This window comes from Pygocentrus nattereri, chromosome 29 (genome assembly GCF_015220715.1).
Source record: "Pygocentrus nattereri isolate fPygNat1 chromosome 29, fPygNat1.pri, whole genome shotgun sequence".
NCBI classification, from domain to species: domain Eukaryota; kingdom Metazoa; phylum Chordata; class Actinopteri; order Characiformes; family Serrasalmidae; genus Pygocentrus; species Pygocentrus nattereri.
The window spans coordinates 4,297,280-4,319,373 of NC_051239.1; the positions used below are offsets into that span (position 1 = coordinate 4,297,280).

The window sequence follows — 22,094 nt, forward strand, 5'->3', positions numbered from 1 at the left end:
AAAAATGTAAAGAAGTGTGTTCTCTGTAGAGGTTGTGTTAATATACTTTCACTTAGAAAGTCAACAAAGCACCCATTCCTGTCCATTCCACTGCAACTGGACACTAAATGCCCACAAGAATGGACTGTAAATTAGTGTATATTAATACAAATATTTGAGCATTAATTTTAAGAACTTTTTAAATTTAAGAATTCTTTTTGTGTGTATTCGTCTGCAGTGTATTTCTGAATCTGCCTAGTAACCTGTGGTGCAGTGGTGTAGCTGATTCTGATTGGTCAGTGAACTGAAGAGTCTGTATGAACTGGAACTCACTCTCTCAGTTGCTGTTGGATGTGGAGACACAATGTTGTTGATTCTGCAGCTGCTGCTCGCTCTGACTCTGACCATAAGAACCGGTATGTTTATTAGGATGGAACACCGATCATACGGTCTACCGTATTATTCACACTTCTCTGGTTTATGAATGACTTTTTTTATTTAGAACTGTTTGGTTGTCCCAGATTGTTTTGGAGATTAGACTGTTTATTTGCTTTTTCTCTGTTTCACTGCCAGGTGGATATTATTTGTTTTGGGTAGATGAATGCATTAGCAGTTCTTTACCAGATCTGACAGATGTGGAGTATCTCAGGACGTATTATTTTAATAAGGATCTGTGGGTTCAGTTCAACAGCACCGTGGGGAAGTTTGTGGGCTTCACTGGCTTCGGACTGCACGCAGCAGAGAAATGGAACAATAGCTCTTATGTAAAGACGATGCGAACCGTGCTGGACGAATACTGCAAACAGAACCTGCCACTGTTTTACTCCAGTGTTCTGGATAAAACAGGTAAGCCGCACACAGGATGAGCAACGATGAGAGGTGTGATACGGATTCCTGCAAACACGAAATGTGAGGAAATATATTTAAGACAAGGCAGATGAGCAGCAAGCAGCAAAGATGGAGAGGAAAAGCACTAAAAACAGTCAGAATATCAGGTTTAAAACAATGACAAAAGCCACGAAGTGAAAAACAATCAAAAGTGTGTAAGCTGCCAGTACAAAACCGTTAGCAGTCTCAGTTGTTTAACTCATTAATTCATTTAAACCTCGTTTACATTTCTCACTTTTTAAAAACTGCTGCTTAAGAGCAAAATAACATTTTTCCGAGCACATTTTCCTGCTTGTATTGTTCAAGATGAACAAAGATTTTCAAATGTTTTAAAAATCAGAAACAAATATTTACATTATTTGTGAAAAGAGATCTTTCAGTGCAGGTTGACAAATAATGACTGTAAGCTGAAGTGTCAAACAATAAGAATGCAGAAGATGGTCAACAGCTTGCAGTCAGAAGTTGCACATCTTTAACTGCAATGTTAAAATATATAACTGGACTATAAGAATGAGAGGTGTGATGTGTGAGATCATGGCATACCAAGTCGTGGCCATCCATTAGGATCTCGTTCCCACGCCTAACTAAGTTGTGGCCACACATTATTTTATTCATACAGGATGTCCCCAGTGGGGCTCCGTAATTTTATGTAGTTTCAGGGCAATTTATTTAAATTTTTTAGGCCTCTTTTTCTTCTTTCTGTTGTTTTGTGGAAATTTCTCCTACTTTGTTTTCTTTTTGTTTATACCCACCTGGGCTGCACACCACACTGGTCACCCCTCTACAAAGGTGTGAAAAGGGCTGCTGTTTGTCACAGCCTTAAGTAGAGGAGTCCACAGGTATGCCAGGTTGGGTCTAATCAGCCCGAGGGCCTCTCCGCCGGCAGCCGATGGCACAGGCTGGACTCTTACAGTAGCAGTAAGGAATGACCAAAAAGCCTCTCTGCCGGACGTCTCTCCGCATGCTCTTAAGCTCTATTCAGACGGGATTATTTTTCCCAGACGTCTTGTAATGTGATTCAAAACTGAATGTCTAGTATTTTTTTATGCAAATTAGTGATATTTTAATTCAGTTGTTATATAAGTGAAAGGTTATTACCTCTATAAATAAGTGTCACTAACAGCTCTGTGCAGACCACACATCGCTCTGTGCAGACCACACATCACTCTGTGCAGACCACACATTGTGCCAAAATAATTTTTTGTAAACATTTGCCTCTCATGCATTGTGTCGTCTTGTAGAGGCAGCATCAGTCTTCAATTATTAGGGTGGAAAACTTATTCCAAGTTTCTCTTTATCTCTTTTCTCTTTCACTTTCAGACATACTTAACATAATTCTCATGATCTCATTCATGCAATTATCTAATCAGCCAATCGTGTGGCAGCAGTACAGTAGATAAAATCATGTAGATAGGAGCCAGCAGCTTCAGGTAATGTTCATATCAGCCATCAGAATGGGGAAAAACTGTGATCTCAGTATTGTTAATGACCATGTGCATTCATTCAGGACCACTTCCATGACAATGAAACATATCCAAAGCAAAAGTGACAATGAGTTGAGTGTTCCTCAGGGGCCCGTACTAGCCTTCTGATGATATTACAACAGGCAGGTTCATGGATTTGAATCCAGTAGAACTCCTTTGGGACGTGGTAGAGCAGGAGATTCGCAGCACCTGTGCACCTGAAAAATTGCACGTTGCAATCAGGTCAACGTGGAGCAGAATCTGTTTCTAACATCTTATGGAAGCCATGCCTTGATTAATTTAGAGCAAAGGGACGCTTTTCCCAGCATTAATAAAAACATCACTTATTTTCAAAATGATTTCATAAATGCACAAGCAAAATCTTCGTTTTCTATTTGCAGTGAAGCCAACGGTCCAGCTCAGGTCAGAACAGCAGGCTGGTGGTGGTCATCCAGCCATGCTGATGTGCAGTGCGTATGATTTCTACCCACCAGCCATCGACGTGTACTGGCTGAGAGACGGTGAAAAGGTGACCACTGATGTGATTTCAACTGAGGAGATGGCTGACGGAGACTGGTACTACCAGATCCACTCCCACCTGGAGCACATGCCCACATCTGGAGAGAAGATCTCCTGTGTGGTGGAACATGCCAGCTTTAAAGAGCCCTTCATCTACGACTGGGGTGAGACTAAAGAGTCAGAATATTTAAGATGCTTTAAATGTAATTGTCACGATTGTTTGTGTTTGTTGTTTGAGGGTTGCTTTATTTCTATCTCTGTCTGTGTAAGTTGATTTGTTTCTGGTCTATGTGATCAGGATTTCCCTGGATGACCCTGGATTTGCCCTCAATAAAGGTCGCTTACCTCCGCACATGTGTCCGCTACCTTGCTCGGACAGTAATTAATTTTAAAAAAACATTTAAAAAAAAAAACTTCACCAATTCTCAAGATCGATTTATCGTGAGGTTGTGAACATTTCTTAGGATACACAGTTCACAGATTCACAGAAATGAAGGCTCTGTGCAGGTTAATTACAGAGAGTTTAAATGTACAACAGTGGTATGTATTTACGCATTTTCATAACCTAATGTTTTAAAACGGAACAATTAAAGAAAAAGGCTGGAGATGAGACGAGGTGTGGAGTCAATGAGTGTGTCTACATGCACTCAATAGTCCGAGCACAATCAGATATCTGATTATTCAAATGGTCAGCACACTCTGATTTCTCAGATCAGAGTAAGGTCTAGAAATCTGATGAAGAAATCAGATAAAGAGGCAGGATTTTAGCTCAGCAATCAGATTTCTCAGTGTATGTGAACTCTTACTCTGATTTCTTTCGGATTTCTCAGTCTGAGCATGTGTGAAAACAGACTGCTGTATTGGAAATAAGCGAGCAGCGACCTTTGAAGCGACACTGAAACCAACTTCATGCTTGACGAATGGGGAATTTAAATATTCTTCATCTTCTTGATGACGTATGTTAATATTTTCAGGTAAAGCGGCGCAATGTCCGAAAAAAAATGCCCCGTCATCAGATCTGAGTTTTATATTATATCTTCATCTGTGAGTTTATTGACTGGTTGCCAAGTAGAAATCTGATTATTCTCAGACTTGTGTAGACAGAGAGTTTCCCCATTATCTGGTTATTCAATGCATGTAAATGTAAAATACAATGCATGTAAAAATCTGATTTCCTGCAGTTATTGGTGCATATAAACACACTCAATTTAATCTTTAAAATCTAATCTCAGTGGAAAACGGTACAATTACGTGCCCCTGCCAAAGGTCCGGTTCAGTTATCACCCCAGTGACAGTTTAGTGCCTTTTTTCTGAGACTTTTTAAACCTTTATGTAGTTATTCTATAACTGAAGTTTGAGGGGGCAGCATGCCTGAAACACCTCCTTCCTCAATCTACTGCTCTATAAATTCACATCAAGTTACATTCTAATGACGAAGTGTTCCCAGTCCCCACTGCCACCCCATCTCCTCCCTGTTCCTCAGTCCTATCACAGCTATGATGGGGCTCTGCTCTCCTAACTATGGGCAGAAGCTGCCTAGAACTCCAGCCCAAGTTCTCAGAGTTCTCCCCCTCCCTCAATCAGTCTTCCGTCATACTACCACCGCATGTTGAAGGCATAATCTGAACTCTCAAATTCAACATGAACCTGGGTCCATGTGTCTCACAGATCCATCTCTTCCTGAGTCTGAGAGGAACAAGATCGCTTTCGGAGCTTCAGGGCTGGTGTTGGGGATCATCCTGTCAGCTGGTGGATTCATCTACTACAAGAAGAAATCCTCAGGTCAGTGGAGATATGACGTTAATCCATCTTCAGTATTGGTGTATTTGTTTAATTTATCATACAATTATTTATTTTTACAGGAATTCTGTGAAGTTAAGTCTTGGTAAGTCCACTAGTAGCTCTACTCTTCTGCTGAGTTACTTCCACTGAAAAACGACTTACACATGTATCTGAATTCTTGCAGGTTCTTGTGTTGATGCTGAGGACTTGTCTTTAATCTCAGGTGGTGAAGTAGTGGAGTCTGTGATCGGCTTTTAGGAAGTCACTCCAGCCATTTATAACATACACTCAGGTATTTAATATGAGGTATATTAATAAAAACAAAACAAGGCCAAATATGATACCAAAAAACTAGATACCTTTTCTTCTCAATTGGTTTAATGTTATTTCCACTGTTGCATTTTAAAAGACATTGAAAGTGGATAATAAGGTTTTTTATTTTTGTACTGCTCTAAATAAACACTATTTTGTGGACTGTATTTTAAGCCTCTCTGTGTCAATTAGTCTGATCATTTGAGCTGTTTAAGGATTAATTTTATTATAGGGTCATTATTAAATTAAACTATGATCTTGAATGCAGTTTACCAGTTTATCTGGAGTCAAAAGCTTTCTCAAAACACCATCAATGATTTCCTCGTAACGCGGAGCGAGGAGGCGGACGCATATGCTGAGATAAGCGAGATTTATTAGGGGCAAATCCTTTTGCAGAAAACCCTGTTAACTGTGATTAAGAGGCAGCCGGTCATCCCCAGACGTCTATAAGCTCTGGGAAAAGACTGACCGTTAGTAACAGCAGGCTGAATAAGAGAAACATCTTGAATTCTTTCAGTGTTCAGACACACAGAGCTTCACGTGGTGAAGTTCTCATGACTTTTCCGAATCACTTTTACCCGACTCTGCTCAGCTTGCCACACTGTCCCACACACACAATGGGTGTTTCAGCTCTGAAGTTCCTCATTGATCTCACTTCCTCTAATAGCTTTCAGTGCTGGAGTCAGTAAATAACAAAACTCTGATCAGCGGATAATCCCAGATTTCATTCTTCAGAAGTCTCCTAACAGCAGCCCACCCCCTTCCTCCTAAATTAAAAGACCCATCATTAAAATAGTAAACTGAGTTTGCATTTGAATGTAATCCTGCTGGCAATCGCTCTGTATTTATACTGTACCTTTAATCTGATTACTGTCTTTATTACTGTCACTGTTACCGTCCTGATTACATAATGCATTCGGTTACTACCCAGCCCTGGCTGCAGCATGGATTCCCTCTACGCATCGTACTTTTACAGAACTCTAGGAAACAAAAAAAGGACTTTTATGGCCAAATACTAAAGAAATAACGGCTGAAGAGTTTATTTTTTAAGTAGCACATGCTGTTTGCTTTACTAGTGTCACTTCCTAATTCGTGGCCCCCTTGTAACCCCCTGGCTGCAGGTCCTTCAGCAAATCACGCTTCACGACACGTTGGTTCTGAGCTTTTACTGGAGTTCACCTGCTGGAGCCTGTTTGAGTGTAGTCAGAGGGAATTCAGCAGCTAGTCAGTATCGGACTTCTCCAGTCTTACAGCACGTCCCTTCAGAGGCAGAACCGAACTGAACTTACAGCAATTACAATATACATCTTTACAGCATTGACTCAGCTGTTCAGTATCAGCTCAGCTCATTTGATTGTACAACAAAAACAGTAAAAACAAAAGAACACAATACAACTTGAAATATTACACGAAACTAAAGAAAATAGTCTGCATACCTGTGAGTGTAGTCAGAGGGAGTTCAGCAGAGAGTCAGTATCGGACTTCTCCAGTCTTACAGCGATGAGGCAGCAAAGGAATCGCATCAGTTTATAGCACTCAGACCACATGGCGTACAGAGCTAGCATAACTAGCTGCGACTGAAACCGGCTACAACTCGTGCTTAGCGACTTTCTCCAACTTCAACGCACCAATTCTTTTCCTGAAAGCACAACAGTAAAACTCACAGTACTTAAACAGAGAGGAGGAGAGGACGTCGGAACCTACCACATCCCTTCAGTGGCAGAACCGAACTGAGCCGGACTCGGTAGGTGCTGCTTTACCGTATACGCAATACCCCCTCCAACCAGCGAGTGTCGCTGTTTACTCATAGAACCACATATTCTGTTGTATTCCCTTTTTAGAACTAATTTTGGCGAATTCTACTAAAATAAGTTACTTAAAATAAAGTTATTTATTATTCTGTTACACTAGCACACCACTGGCTGCCACCGGGGTTTGATCTGAGCGGCACGCCATCCCAAAAAATGTCAGTCCATACAGAACAATAGCCCCCCATTTCACACCATCGATGATTATGATTTTATATATGATTTTACAAATGATTACGACTTTAATAACACGTTTATAAAGCAATGCTTCAGGATGTAAAAGCAGCTTATGCCAGACCACATCAAATAAAGCAGGCTGCAGATTCATAAAGACCCCATAAGTGCTAACTTCTTATGACTGGACTATAACTGGAGTGAAAGGGGCTCTAACTGTTCAAGTGTTCCTGTAGAAACACGCTAGAACCTCCCAGTAAAGACATCTGCAGAGGAACAAGATAGAAAAGGTGTTACCTTTTGGAAAAAGCGAATCAAGCAATCAGAACCAACAAACCTATGTGTAAACATTGCTTACATACCTGCACACACACACACACACACACACATACACACACACACACACACACACACACACATACATATACAGTATATATATATATATATATATGGCCAGCAGGGAACTATAAGTTGTACAAGATTCATATTTTAAATAAGACTAGTGTAGCCAACTACGCCACTCTGGGTTTTGCACCCAGAGAATTTTAAGTGAAGGACACCGGTTCGTGGGCACCACAAAGGAACAGTGAGACTAAGATTTCCCAAACAAACGTTTTATTTAATCAAATTTAAATCAAACTAGAGAGAGAGAGACACACATACACAAGACACACACACACAAGACACCTGCAAAAATAAGCATTTAATATTAACAGCAACAACAATATAATACTAGGTTGATCAAACTAGGAATGAAAATGTATTAATACAACAATTATTAAAAAATAATATAATTAATATTAAAATCTTTTGGCTGCTAACTGATTCAATAAGATATAATACAAACAAACAAAACCCTGTAGGGCAGAGACTCTCCAGGGGAGGCAGACCACCTACAGCAACACCAAACATCTCAACACAAGTCACCCGTGCAAAGAGAAGCAAACCAAAACACACAAATTCCCAAAAGTAAAGTGAACACAAAGTAACCCTCTTCCCCTGGAGCTCAGCACCTGCAGTACAATCACCCAACTCAACACCCAGAAGAGAGAGAACAGGAGACCACGGCTGCAGTGCCGCTCCGCTAGTGGGTTACTGGGCTTAATCTCAGGCACCGCCAAAAAATGGCTTGAACTACACAAAGTTGTTACCAAGTGCACAAAACAAGCGCACTAGTATTTCTCAGCAGCCAAATGTGATGCGGAATGAATGAATCGCCGCAGAGAAACTTCCTGACTGGTCAAGCGCCGTCAGCCCAACAGGTGAGTAACTGAATGCTGGAGCGCGCGAGGTGCAGGCAAGGACGTCTGAACGGAGACCAGTGGCGATAAACAGTAAATAAAAATAAATAAATAAAGCACACACACACACACACACACACACACACACACACACACACACACACACACACACACCTCTGAGCAGAGCAGTGACCTGGAAGGGGAGGGGGGAACCAAAGGCCGAGACCATGGAGCATCACCCAAAACCCTGTTATAGGGGCACAAATACAATCCCAGCACATTAGGAAGCGGCAATATTAAACTACTACTACTACCACCATTACTAACAATAATAATAATAATAATAATAATAATAATAATAACAATAATAATAATATTCCATATATATATATATATATATATATATAGTTATATTATTATTATTTTCTGATTACTTCAGTGAAAAAGGCTCAAACACTTCTAAACTGTGGAGAAATCTCTAAAATGTAGGTTACACTGCATCTGTTTGATTTTAGTCATAGCAAGTCCAGCAGATCCCAGTGTCTTTAACAAAATTGTTACAGATAAAAAGCATCTAACCACCTTTAACCGCCGGGAACTCCCATTTAATGCATGGTACCACTTTAAAATAAGACGACCTTTATAAAGGGTTCATGAATGGTTTTAAATGGCTTATTAATGGTTATTAATTAGGCCATAGAGACCTTAAAATCATTAATAAGCATTTACAACACAAATAAAAATGGCCAGCGTGTTTGCTTAATAGTAAACACTCATTCATTTATAGGGTCAAACCTCAGATTATGATGTCTATGTTACGCCCCTGAGAGGGGGAATGATAGAGAATTAGCTTTAGAGCAAACAAGACACAATGTGTTCTGCTCACAGCTGCTTCACTTTATAAGTCATGTGATACCATGCATAGAACTAGCATTCATTACATTAAACTCGCTTCATAGCAGTAGAAAAGCATACACTGTTCATGAGCTAACACATGCTTGACAACCATAACAAAATAGTTCACTTCACAGTTTTCAAAAGGAAAGAAATACATAAATTAAATGCAGAAGCTCCTAAACGGTCCTCTCAATATACATTCATTGTACTGTTACTCACTTCTGGCTTCTCATAATCACAAGTAACACAATTTCAATATTTTCCCCATATTCCCCACAACTTCCACTTACACAGAACAGTAGTACCTTATTAACTCGGTACTTAAAGCTAGTAAATTCCACAAACCCCTATCTAAATCATAGCAGACACATTTTGAACACAAACCATAGCAGCAAATTTATACATCACCACAGGCTTAAAGATAAACGACAGGCACATTTGCAATGTTTAGCTGAGCTGCTTAGTCTTTTAACTATACACACTCCATGTGTATCGCTCAATACAAAGTTACTAAAGAACATATAAGTAGTTTCCATACAGTATGAACAGTGAAAGATGAATAAACTTAGTCTTTACAGAAATCCCTTGTTAAATGAGCATAGAACTCCTTAGAATGAGGCTTGGTAGCTTATTTTTCTCTTCGAGCTTTTGTCAGAGCATCAGGTCAATGGACCAAGCTGGTCACTTGCAGTTTAGAAACGCCACATAAAGTTGATGAATTCGCTACTAAACCACAGTTAAACAGGATTTAACAAACAAAATCCTTCTTTAAATATCATACTCACAATTTTCTACATATATTTCGTACCTGAGAGGGGGAATGATAGAGAATTAGCTTTAGAGCAAACAAGACACGATGCGTACTGCTCACAGCTGCTTCACTTAGTCCGAACCAATCGTGCATAGATCCCATGCTCGACCAATCGATTACGCAGTAAAGGCTCACATAGTGTTTTGTAACAGTGTTAAGAGTTGAAAACGTACTCTTTTCTTAGAACATACCCCCCCCCCTTTTTTTTTTTAATGCGTCACATCTACTGATCTTATTTTGTCTTATTCGTCAGTCGACATTAAACCTGTCAGCTTCATCACACATTCATACTCATCAGATACCTCAGCTCACTTCTGCCCTTTTTATACAGCGGCTACAACTGTTATGAATGCTTTTTAAAGTGTTTATAGCCTAATAATGACCATGAACAAAGCTATTTTAAGCCATTCATTAACCCTTCATAAGCCTTATTTGAAAGTGGTACCTTATGCATATTCAGGCGATGACTGGAAGCATTTAAAAACACCTGACTAACAGTAAGAGAAAGGGGAATCTTTTTTTTTAATTTGGTATCATCTTTCAGTTGACTGATCATTTGTCTTCTCACAGTGAAGCTGCCTCTCAAACTGCTGATCTGAATACAGTCAGCAAGTATCGGAGTGGATAACAGAAATAAATGGGTGAAATCAGGCAACTGAACATCTGAAATATGTCTATTCTTCATAAACCCAGACGGGGTCTCATCTATAATGCTATCAAAAACACCCTTTAGACTATGACAGCGCTGCACATCATCTGGGTACCTTTGGCCTAACACTTCTCCCTGGTGGGCCACGAAGGTATTACAGTGTCACTTGGGGCTCAGAGAGTTTTTCACAAAAGGGAGCCTTTTCATTTGACAATCTCCTTGTATGACTTTTTTTCACGTCATTTACTTTATTTTATCTCGGTAAAATGGTTTAATTTTAATAGTAATATCACAACGTTAAGTGTATTATGTAATGCATGAGACAAGCCAAGAAATAATGAAAGGTTCCAAGGTCTATGACGCTGAAGGAAACAATACTTTCTGTTGTGCTGAAGAATCAATGCGAGAACAACTGTGTTCATGTCACACTGTAGGTCTGGAGCGTCTGCTGAACTGTTACACGATCAGCAGAAAGCTGAAACCTGAACTTACCCAGATACTGCAGTGTCAGTGAAGCAAAACTCCTATTGGACGATTTACCTGAGACACTTCAGGTGAAGTGAGACAATCAGAGAGAGTTGTCAGTCGGCTCTCCCTCATGTACGAGTTCGTTTCCTCTACGCTGATCAAGATGAAGCTGTGTTTGATTCTCGTCTGTGCAGCTCTTCAATACACAGAGGCTAAAAGTGAGTAAATGTCAGTATTCAGCAGTGAACTGAGACATCTGGTGTAAACTCTCAGAAATAGGGGTATTAAACTGTCACTGGGGTGGGACCCTCAAGGGTTTATCTCAGTGCCTTCAGTCAGGGAACATAACTGAACCATAATCCACTGAAATGATGTGTTCTAAGCTGTACTGACTCCACACACCCCGCCTCGCCTCCAGGCTTTTATTCTACTCTTCTGTTTTTTTTTTTTTCACCTGGAGAAACTGATTTAAGCTTCATCAGACCTTAAAACCACTGCTGTAGCTTTGAGGGAACATTTACATTGTTTGTAACTTGATGAACAAAAATGTACCTGCATAGAACCTAGAGAGATTAATGATAGCAACATTTACTGTCTTAACTGTGTGTGATACCCAGAAATGTGGGCTTTCAGTGTGTACTGCTCTGTATTCTAGTCTTATCTTCTTCTTCTTCCTTTATTTTGTATTTATTCTTTCCCTATTATTTTATTGTTATACCACCGTTCATGCATTTAAAATGCATCTCAAAATGCTTTATAATGTGATTAGAAACACAACGGAGAACACGCACACACACATCTTCTAAGCCGCTTCTCCTTCTGGGTCGAAGGGAGTGATGGAGCCTATCCCAGCTGTCATCCAGCAGAAGGCAGGTTCCACCATGGACATGTTGCCAGTCCATCGCAGCGCAGACAGAAATAGACAGTCACTCACATCTCAGGGCAATTTACCATGTCCAATTGGCCTGACTGCATGTCTTTGGACAGCGGGGGGAAACCATAGGAAACCCACGCAGACACGGGGAGAACATGCAAACTCCACACAGAATTGAACCCAGGCCCTCCTTGCTGTGAGGCGACAGCGCTACCCACCGCGCCACCCACAATAGAGAAGAAAAAGTCTAAATTAAAACAGTAGTCAAGTCATAAAAACGTTACAAATTAAAGCAGAAAGACAACGAGACCGAAGCAGCTCATCAAGGGATGAACCAGTGAAACAGCGCATGTGAGTGTCTGCACTGACTGTTCTTTCACTTTGTTCCCCAGTTCAGCACAAGGAGATCTACATAAACCTGTGCTCGGATACAGAGAAAGAGACGATATACGGACTGGACGGAGAAGAGAAGTGGCACGCCGACTTCAGTCAGGGGAAAGGAGTGGAGACCCTGCCGCAGTTTGCAGATCGTTACTACTACGCAGATGTGGTCTATGAGATGGCTGTTACTGATCAGGCAGCTTGCAAACAAAACTTAGATGTCTGCATAAAAAGTTACAAGTACCCTGAAGAGCCAAAGGGTAAGACACGGCCGTGCCTGCAGCGCATGTTTCTAAACCCATAAATAAGATGTAGAGTAGGAACCACGTAGCAAATAGAAAAACCATTATCAACGGTAAAATCCTGGTATAAAAAACCTCTGAGTGATAAGACTACTGATGGATGCTGTAGCTCTGGGAAAATGGCATGTTACTATGCAGGTTTCAGCATCACAGCTCTGTGTGGCAATGTACACTCTCAGAAATAAAGGTCCTAAACTGTCTTTGGGGCAGCCCCCCTCTTGTCACATGGGTGGGACCCTCAAGGGTTCATCTCAGTAGCTTTAGTCAGGGAACATCACTGAACCGTAATCCACTTAAAAATTATGTGTTCTAAGCTGTACTGACTCCACACACCCCGCCCCGCCTCGCCTCCAGGCCTTTACTCTACTGTTCTGTTTTAAAACATTCGGTTATGAAAAGGTACAAATACCAACTTTTCACCTGGAGAAACTGATTTAAACTCCACAATCGGACCTTAAAACCACTGCTGGAGCTCTGAGGAAGCATTTGCATTGCTTGTACCTTGATGAATGAAAAATGTACCTGAACAGAACCTGCATTTCTAACCGTGTATAAAGGCACTTACTGTTATTAATTTATTTATTTATGTGGTCAGTTTGGGTGTTTGGGTTGGTCAGTTCACATGTAAAAATCCTGTTATGGGTCATCTTCCATTTGTAGCAGGAATTCAGGTGGATATGTTTAAAACAAATCTATTTCTTTTATCACAAAACGTAATGCTCTTATTTAATGTCCATGAATATCTATTACCATATATGCAAAAAGGAGAGCTTAATTTTAAACATATTTTACAGTCACTGGTGTTATAGGTTAGATTAGATTGACCCTTATTAGTCCCACAACAGGGAAATTTCACCTCCCCATTTTACCCATCCGTGAAGTGAAACACCACATACACACTAGTGAACACACACACACACACACACACACACACACTAGGGGGCAGTGAGCACACTTACCCAGAGTGGTGGGCAGCCCAATCCACAGTGCCCAGGGAGCAGTTGAGGGTTAGGTGTCTTGCTCAAGGACACCTCAGTCATGTACTGTCAGCTCTGGCGATCAAACCAGCGACCTTCCGGTCACGAGACTGGTTCCCCAACCTCCTGCCCACGACATATGAATATATGACAGCGACTCCAGTGACATTCTGGTTGATTTTGTAAACTGGCTGGATCATTGGTGATCACATGACCTTGTGCAACTAATTAAAATCAGTAATAAAAGTGATAGGTGGCATTATTTTGACAAAATATTAATATTAAGCACAAAACAATGACACATAGAAGTTCTGCATTAATAAATTAATAAAATATAGTGAACAAGTGTGGACTTTCATGTCTCCTCATGCCTTTAGATGCTTCCTCTGTGATGAGCCTCGACCCAAAGTAGCAGTTTAATAGAGTAAAAATACTACATTAAAATCCCAAATAAGAGACCTGAGACCACCAGTGACCACAATCTCTGTGACAAATAAATGAGTTTAATAAAACACATTTTTAAATATAGTAAAATGTTAATGATATAAAAAGTAAAATTTTTTTACCAATTCCTTAATTAAAGCTCTTGAGGAAATTTTGTTTTATATTAAGAACGGTTTCTCAAGTGTTTAAGGTTGGTTTTGTGACGAGCTGTTTCACAGATGCAGAGCGGCTATGATACAGGATAAAAAAAAGTCAGAGAATCATGAAGGAAACGTGTTATTTCATCTTTAGGTCAACTGTGTGAAGGTACATCCTGACTTTCGGAGCTGTTGCTGATATTTTAAGCATCTTTTTAAGCCCTGCAACCTTTGTGAAATGGTATCCCATCCAAATGGAGAATGACCCTAATATAATATTTCCAAAGCAGGCAGTGTTTATTGTGATGTAAAGATGTTATGCCTATATAAATAGTTTTAATGTTTTATTAATATGATGTCATTTTACAGTCTAAATGCTGATGAATAGCACATTAATTCCTTTTTTCCACAGACGCTCCTCAAAGCTCAATTTACACCAAGAACAGAGTCCAGCTCGGCTCTAAAAACACTCTCATCTGTTACATCACTGGATTCTACCCAGCACATATCGGGGTTTCATGGACCAAGAACAACGTCAATGTGACGAGTGAAGCTACCCTCAGTAGATATTATGTTACTGATGATGGAACCTTCAACCTGATATCTCATCTGAGCATCACTCCAGAGGAGGACGACATCTACACCTGCACTGCGGACCACGCGGCCCTGCACAGACCACTGACCAAAACATGGGGTGATTACAGATCTGTTTTTGTTAATGTATCTACTGGACATTCCTCCCATAGAGTCCCATTCATTTTCAACACTTAAGACCTATTGTTTCCTTTGCCTGACAGCCACCAAACTGCAGATACTCTCTCAGGACACAAGCTCTAATCTCCGATCTTTAAGCCCGAGCCGTACTGACCCATGTCATTTTTTCATCCCTTGTTCCTGTTTTGGACTCCCATTCATTTTCAACAGCACCTAGCAACCTCTTGGCAACCCCTAACGACCAATCAGCAAATGCCTTGTACACCACAACTATCTCAAAGCAACACTTTAGCAACCACCTAGCAACACTTTAGCAGCCACTAAGGACACCTTGGGAACTGCCAAGCAACACCTTAGCAACTGCCTAGCAACACCACAGCAACTACATAGCAACTGCTCAGGACACTTTGGCAACCACCTAGCAACACCTTAGCAACCTCCTAGCAACACCTCTAGCTGGTATGTTAGGAACCATCTACAGACATCAAGACACTGATTTTTCAGGAAAAAAAAATGTGTGTGTGTGTGTTGTACAGATGTGCAGGTGGCTCTGTCCGGTGTGGGTCCGTCTGTGTTCTGTGGACCACCCCTTCATGCTGTGGTCAAATGTCATTAAGCCAGTGTGTGTCTCTTTAAATCCACTGGAATTTAACGGCTTGTTTACTAGCATTTTTTTCTAAAAGCTATTAATTGGAGTGAAATCAGACGTGGTCAATTTAATGGAACAGAGACCAAACCACACTCCAGATGTTAAAATAAAAAGGTCTTGTTTCAATTAAAGGTCAAGACCTTTTGATTGTACGCAGTCTTTGAATAAGGACCAGCCAATGACACACGGAGGCAAATTTCCCACTTCAGGATCAATAAAGGAAAACTTAATAACTTAAATATTTGGACGTGTGAGGTTAAAGCTCAGTGTGTAAGGAGATCGAATAACTCAGGCTTTAATGTTTAATGTTAGAATCATGATCCAAAAAAACGTGGTCAAAGAACAGGCAAAGACACGAAAAGGCACGAAAAGACAAACATAACCTGGCAAAGAAGTCCAAAGGACAAAGGCAAGAAACTGGAGAAGTCACAAGAGTCAGAAGAAAAACGTTTGGTAACTCTTGACACAAGCAGCAATACCTCGCCCTGAATTAGTCTACAAGTGCCAGCTTTACACTAATCTAATCATAAGAGCAGGTGTGACAAGTCAGTATTCAGGTGACAGAGAGTCGTGATTGGAGCGGGATGGAGGGCTGAGAATCATGTGATTCCCCTGGGGATTCTGGGAAATGGAGTCTCTAGAGGCCTCTGAGCCTGAGGGATGTGTGACAGTGATGCCTTTAATGCTTCAAATGTAACAGTGTTTTTATGTATGAAATGTCTGTATTCCCTAGGCACTCTGCAATGTCTCAAAGTAAAAGGTGGTTGGTGAGTGTAGTGCTTGGTTAGTGTAGTGGTTAACACCTCTGCCTTCTACACTGTAGACTGGGATTCAGTCCCTACCTGGGCAAACACCCTACACTATACCAATAAGAGTCCTTGGGCAAGACTCCTAACACCGCCTTGGCCTCCCTGTGTAAAATGATCAAACTGTAAGTCGCTCTGGATAAGAGCGTCAGCCAAACGCCATAAATGTAAATGTATTCATCTACAATAAAAAACACCAATCAGCCTGTGATAAATGGATGTGATCATTCCTGACAGAAGTAAACAGTCTATTGCAGACAGCTGTAGTAAAGTTATTCTGGGGAAACTCCTTCCGCCTTAGCTCCTCATGTCCTTCACACATGCCAACAAGCATAAAAACACATTGCACAAAATATGTGTAATATGCCATTTTCAGCCAGACACAGTCAAAGACGTCGTTCCTCTTCACATTTATCATGCTGAGGGTAACACCACCCTGATAGCCAGAGGAGAGTGGTCCACTGTCAGCCCGCTAATGACAGTCCGCTGGTGTTTTGCTCTGCGTTTTCCAGGCTGTCCACTGGCAGTGAAGCAGAGTCCCAGACAAAAGACCACTTCTCATCACTCATTTTCCACTCACAATCCAATTTACTGAATTATACTTCTTTCTATTCTTTAGGTACAGTTTATAACTTAGATTAGTAAATAATGAGGGCAGTCGTGGGCTTGAGGTTAGGGAACCAGCCTTATGACCGGAAGGTCGTCGGCTCAATACCCTTGGCCAAGAGTACATGACACCCAACTGCTCCCCGGGGAGTCGTGGATATGATGGACCAACAGTGGTAAACAGTCAGTAGGATGCAGACCTTTTCAAACCAGCGGCGCAACATATGCTTGCTGTCTGGGACACATCCACAATACATTCTTTCAGGTGGTCTGCACAGGTCAACATGGACCAAATGGGGTGGTGCATGATCCTGTTGAAAAAGAGTGCAGAAATAAGGTCTTTGTGAATGTTTGTATCACAGCAGAGGTGTGTATCCACTGTGACTGCGAAAGACATCACAGTGGTAACTTGCTAAAACATCACACTAAACACAAGTTTGTCTGAATGCACTATTATCATATATATATATATATATATATATATATATATATATATATATATGATATAACTATTATATATATCAACACATACACCGATCACTCATAACACTCTGACCACGTCCTTGTTTCTACGCTCATTGTCCATCTTATCAGCTCCACTTACTGTATAGCTGCACTCTGTAGTTCTACAGTTACAGACTGAAGTCCATCTGTTTCTCTGATACTCTGTTACCCTGTTCTTCAGTGGTCAGGACCCCCATGGACCCTCACAGAGCAGGTACAGTTTGGACAGTGGGTCAATCTCAGCATTGCAGTAACACTGACATGGTGGTGGTGTGTTAGTGTGTGTTGTGCTGGTATGAGTGGATCAGACACAGCAGTGCTGCTGGAGTTTTTAAACCCAGCGTATATTGTTGCTGCCAGAACCTCATATCTCAATTTTTGCCAGTTTTCAGTTCATGACATAATTTGAAAATGCCTGTTAGCCTTTATATTGTATGTAAATTTCATGAAGGATGGACCAAAAGTAACAGCCCAAAATCTGTGGTAAAAGTCTGGTTCCATTGACTTACATTAAAAGTAAAGTAGGTTTTTCCCTTCTCCTGTAAATTTTGGAGATATGGGTTTTGTTCCAACAGTAGCAATAAGAAAGCTTTATGAATGAACCAGCTAATAATATCTGTTTTTTGCAGTGAAGCCAAAAGTCGAACTTCCAGCCTTACTGATGTGCAGCGCATATGACTTCTACCCCCCAGCCATTGATGTGTACTGGCTGAGAGACGGTCAAAAGGTGACCTCTGATATGATTTCCACTGAGGAGATGGCTGATGGAAACTGGTACTACCAGATCCACTCCCACCTGGAGTACACGCCCACATCTGGAGAGAAGATCTCCTGTGTGGTGGAGCACGCCAGCTCCAAGGAACCCATCATCTACCATTGGGGTGAGAAGAGAGAGTCAGATTATTGCACTGAACCACTTCTTGCTTCTTAGGCTGAGCAGATCTAATCATGAAAACATTCAAGCGTAAATGCAGTCAGACTTTTGTGATAGATTATATCTGATTATTTCAGGAGGTATAAATTGAAATGCATAACTTTAATTTGGCTGTAAATGTAAGTATATGTCAGTGGTGTATCAGTAATCATCAGTGAAATGATCATAAAGCTATGAAACTGGCTCCAAAGTTCCAAACAGTAATAATAGGTCTTAATTTCTTCAAATGCACTTAACATTAAAATCAATATGAAATATTTATGTTCACATCAGATCCTTCTCTTCCTGAGTCTGAGAGGAACAAGATCGCTATCGGAGCTTCAGGGCTGGTGCTGGGGATCATCCTGTCAGCTTCTGGATTCATCTACTACAAGAAGAAATCCTCAGGTCAGTGGAGATTCGAGAGAGAGTGACCAGTAATGATCCATCTGGAGTATTAATGTGTTAGCCCGATTTAATTGAATTATTAATTTGCTTTACAGGGAGGATCCTGGTGCCGAGTTAAGCTCTGGTAAGTGCTGGGTTAGTGTAGTGGGTAACACCTCTGCCTTCTACGCTGTAGACTGAGGTTCAATCCCCACCTTGGTAAAACACCCTACATTACACCAATAAGAGTCCTTGGGCAAGACTCCTAACACCGCCTTCGCCTGCCTGTGTAAAATGATCAAACTGTAAGTCGCTCTGGACAAGAGTGTCAGCCAAATGCTGTAAATGTAATCACATTTTTATCCATTGGCTGTTATTGTTACTTACTATTGGTACTTGTTACTTTGCTTCTTACACACCTGTCTCCACACCTTGCAGGTCTTTGTGATGTTATAGAGGAGAAGCAGCCTGGAGAAGCAGAGGGAGCTAAAGCAGACGTTATCACCTGCCTCCTTTTCATAGAATACATTTTAAACAGCTTGTAACTCATGAAGAAGCTTTTCTAAAAGTATGTCACTGTCTACCCATGCAAGCACAAGCTTGATTACTGTTTTTATGTATAATTAATGATATGAAATTATACTTAGTTATACTTAATCATACTTAGCAGGTATGCATGATTATACTAAGACATTATTTTTAGGCAAGACCAGATTAACTCACTGCCTGTATTACTGCACTGGGTTAATCTGGCCTTGTCTCAGTAAAGAACCCCTTTTGGAATGATGTATATCTTTCCTTCCTTAATTAGTCTCATGCCAATGCTTTTATTACTAGACTGGCATGAAGGAGATGATACTCTGTTAACTGACAATTACACATTATCATCAGTAGCTATATTTATAATATGGTAGAATTGGCTCTTTAGGTTTTAAAGTCATTTCACTGCAAACATAAATAAACGTTTCTTTGCAAACTGTGTTAAAGTCAATGACTCTGATCATTTGAGGTGTTACCATTTTATGAAAAGCATGCATTTATGAAACTACATTATAGGGTCAACTAAACTAAACCAGTGGCTTCTCTACATTAGATGTGGAGCAGTGCACAGCATGATCAGTAACACAGTATAAAAGCTATTTTTAATAGTAACTAGCGTTGTTGCATGTTTAGTACATATGACAGTGGAAGTGCTGCCCGATACACCCCACATATAGTTGTGTAAATGTCTCCAGTAGGCTACCTATTTCTCCTAGCAGTCTTAGTGAGTCTTTGGTGAGCGTGGGGCCTGTCAGCATTCATCAAACTGGTTAGAAAACACTCTGCATGTTCAACATGTTCAACATGCTTTCAATGACCAGCTGTGGGGCCACATGTTGAGAGCAGGCAATAAAAAATAATACATTTGCATATGTCCAGACATTTAGTCACATCGCTTCTATGCAGCTAGCCACTGGTCCTCATCCGCCTGTAATATATCTGTAATATCCGTATGGAATAAAAGTTAGGTTGATAGACTGCTGTCTCAGTCTAATTCTAGTCTCTGCTCATCTCAGGCCTCTCAGATGTGTTCCTGATGTCCACTTTTTTGCAGAAATCATTGTTAACTGTGATTAAGAGGCAGCCGGTCACGCCCAGACGTCTATAGACTCTGGGAAAAGACTGGCCGTTACTAACAGCAGGCCCCATGAAAAAAATGTCTTGACTTCTTTCAGGGTTCAGACACACAGAGCTTCACGTGGTGAAGTTCTCATGACTTTCCCAAGTCAGTTTTGTCCTGCACACACAATGGGTGTTTCAGCTCTGAGGTTCCTCATTGATCTCATTTCCTCTAATAGCTTTCAGTGCTGGAGTCAGTAAATAACAAAACTCTGATCAGCAGATAATCCCAGATTGATTACTACAGATTGATTACAGATTTCTCCTTTGAGATGAGAGGGACACGAGCCCTCAGTATTTATTCATATAAGCAAAGCTGCTAAAACAGAGGCCCGCAGCACCTGCTCAAGCTCCAGATTAACACTAAACCCTAAATGAGAACATGTTGCCACAGAATACCAGTCAAGATCTTACACTGCTGAGCTGCAGGTTCTAATGCAGATGATCTAGTATATTGGATCAAATGGAAAAAGTGCCTGGGTTTGATTCCTCAGTCAGGTAACCATGGTTCCAGAAACCAAAAGGAACGACAGATTTCTCAAAATGTAGCGGAGGAAAAAGTCAGATATTAGACTCTGAAATGTAATGGAGTGAAAGGAAAAAGTCGCCCAGAAATGGAGAAACTTCAGTACAGAATTACGTTTACTTAGTTACTGTCCACCATTGGTAAGGAGTAGCAACTCGAGAGGAGACAGGACAGATCTAGAGTTGCTAGAGAGTGAAAAGAGACTTGTCTCCAGCCAAGTTACCGGCCAAGTTGTTTGTAGGAACTTCATACAGTGACTGAACGAGGCTGAAACTGATCCTCACTCCTAAAATAGGCCGTCCCACAGGTGTACCGGACCTCCCCTGATTAGGAGCAGCCCTGCACCGGCCACCAGAGGGCGATCTCCAGTCCTGGCCCTTACATAAATAACATATAAACTAGGTTTTGGAATTGTTACTCCATGTATAATGTTTACACATGACAAACAATACATGAGGATAAAACACAGATACACAGATCTCTTTCTGCTGCGGCTCCTGAACTGTGGAAGAAAGGCAATGAGTGACATCTAGTGGCTGAGATCTTACACTTTATGGCGACTGCATGATACTGTACATTTTGTAGTAACAAGGTGGCACCTAAGTGGGAGAACTCTACATAAAATATCTATTTATACGAATATTTAGTTGAAATTCTGCCTATACTGAGGTATTTTTGGATTACAGCATTCAGTGAAACTGGCTGCCCGGGGAGATGAACAGTGAACAGAAATCTGAAGGAATCTAAAGGTCCTTCTTAATTCCTCGCACTGCAACATTCAGCACTGTTGTTTTTTTGGTTGCAGGTAAACAGTGTCTTTTTTGTTTCCATGTGTGCCACTTCACTCATGAGCCCTGGTGTTGAGGTCAGGACTCTGTGCAGGCCAGTCAAGTTCTTCCACACCAGACTCACCCATTCATGGAGCTGCTTGGTGCACTGACTCTCAGTCATGCTGGAACAGAAAAGGTTCTTTGACAAACTTTTCCCACAAAGTTGAAAGAGTACAATTGTCCAAAATGTCTTGGTCTGCTGAAGCATTAAGATTTCCTTTCACTGGAATTAAGGATTCCAGACCAACCCCTGAAAAACTATCCCGTAGCATTATATTATTATCCCTCCTCCACCAAACTTTACAGGTGGCACAGTGCAGTCATGCAGGTAACGTCAAAACCTAGACTCGTCCATCAGACTCTCAGACAGAGAAGTTTGATTTGTGACTCCACA

General features: G+C 40.9%; 1 protein-coding gene across 3 annotated transcripts; it reads left to right on the forward strand.

Moving 5' to 3' along the window:
• The first annotated feature begins 331 nt into the window (after positions 1-331).
• Positions 332-19,263, forward strand: LOC108413978 (H-2 class II histocompatibility antigen, E-S beta chain-like). 3 transcript variants are annotated; one of them, XM_037536276.1, is made up of 6 exons: positions 332-395; positions 553-825; positions 2,732-3,013; positions 18,593-18,706; positions 18,802-18,830; positions 19,124-19,263. In XM_037536276.1, exons 1-5 carry the CDS (start codon positions 344-346, stop codon positions 18,822-18,824), a joined length of 744 nt encoding a protein of 247 aa, XP_037392173.1. In that variant the 5' UTR covers positions 332-343; the 3' UTR covers positions 18,825-18,830; positions 19,124-19,263. The 3 variants fall into 3 exon arrangements, with proteins under 3 accessions (XP_037392173.1, XP_017542197.1, XP_037392171.1); XM_017686708.2 differs by lacking the exons at positions 18,593-18,706; positions 18,802-18,830; positions 19,124-19,263 and adding exons at positions 4,518-4,631; positions 4,712-4,734; positions 4,816-5,110; XM_037536274.1 differs by lacking the exon at positions 19,124-19,263 and having other exon boundaries at positions 18,802-18,852.
• The last annotated feature ends 2,831 nt before the right edge of the window (positions 19,264-22,094 follow it).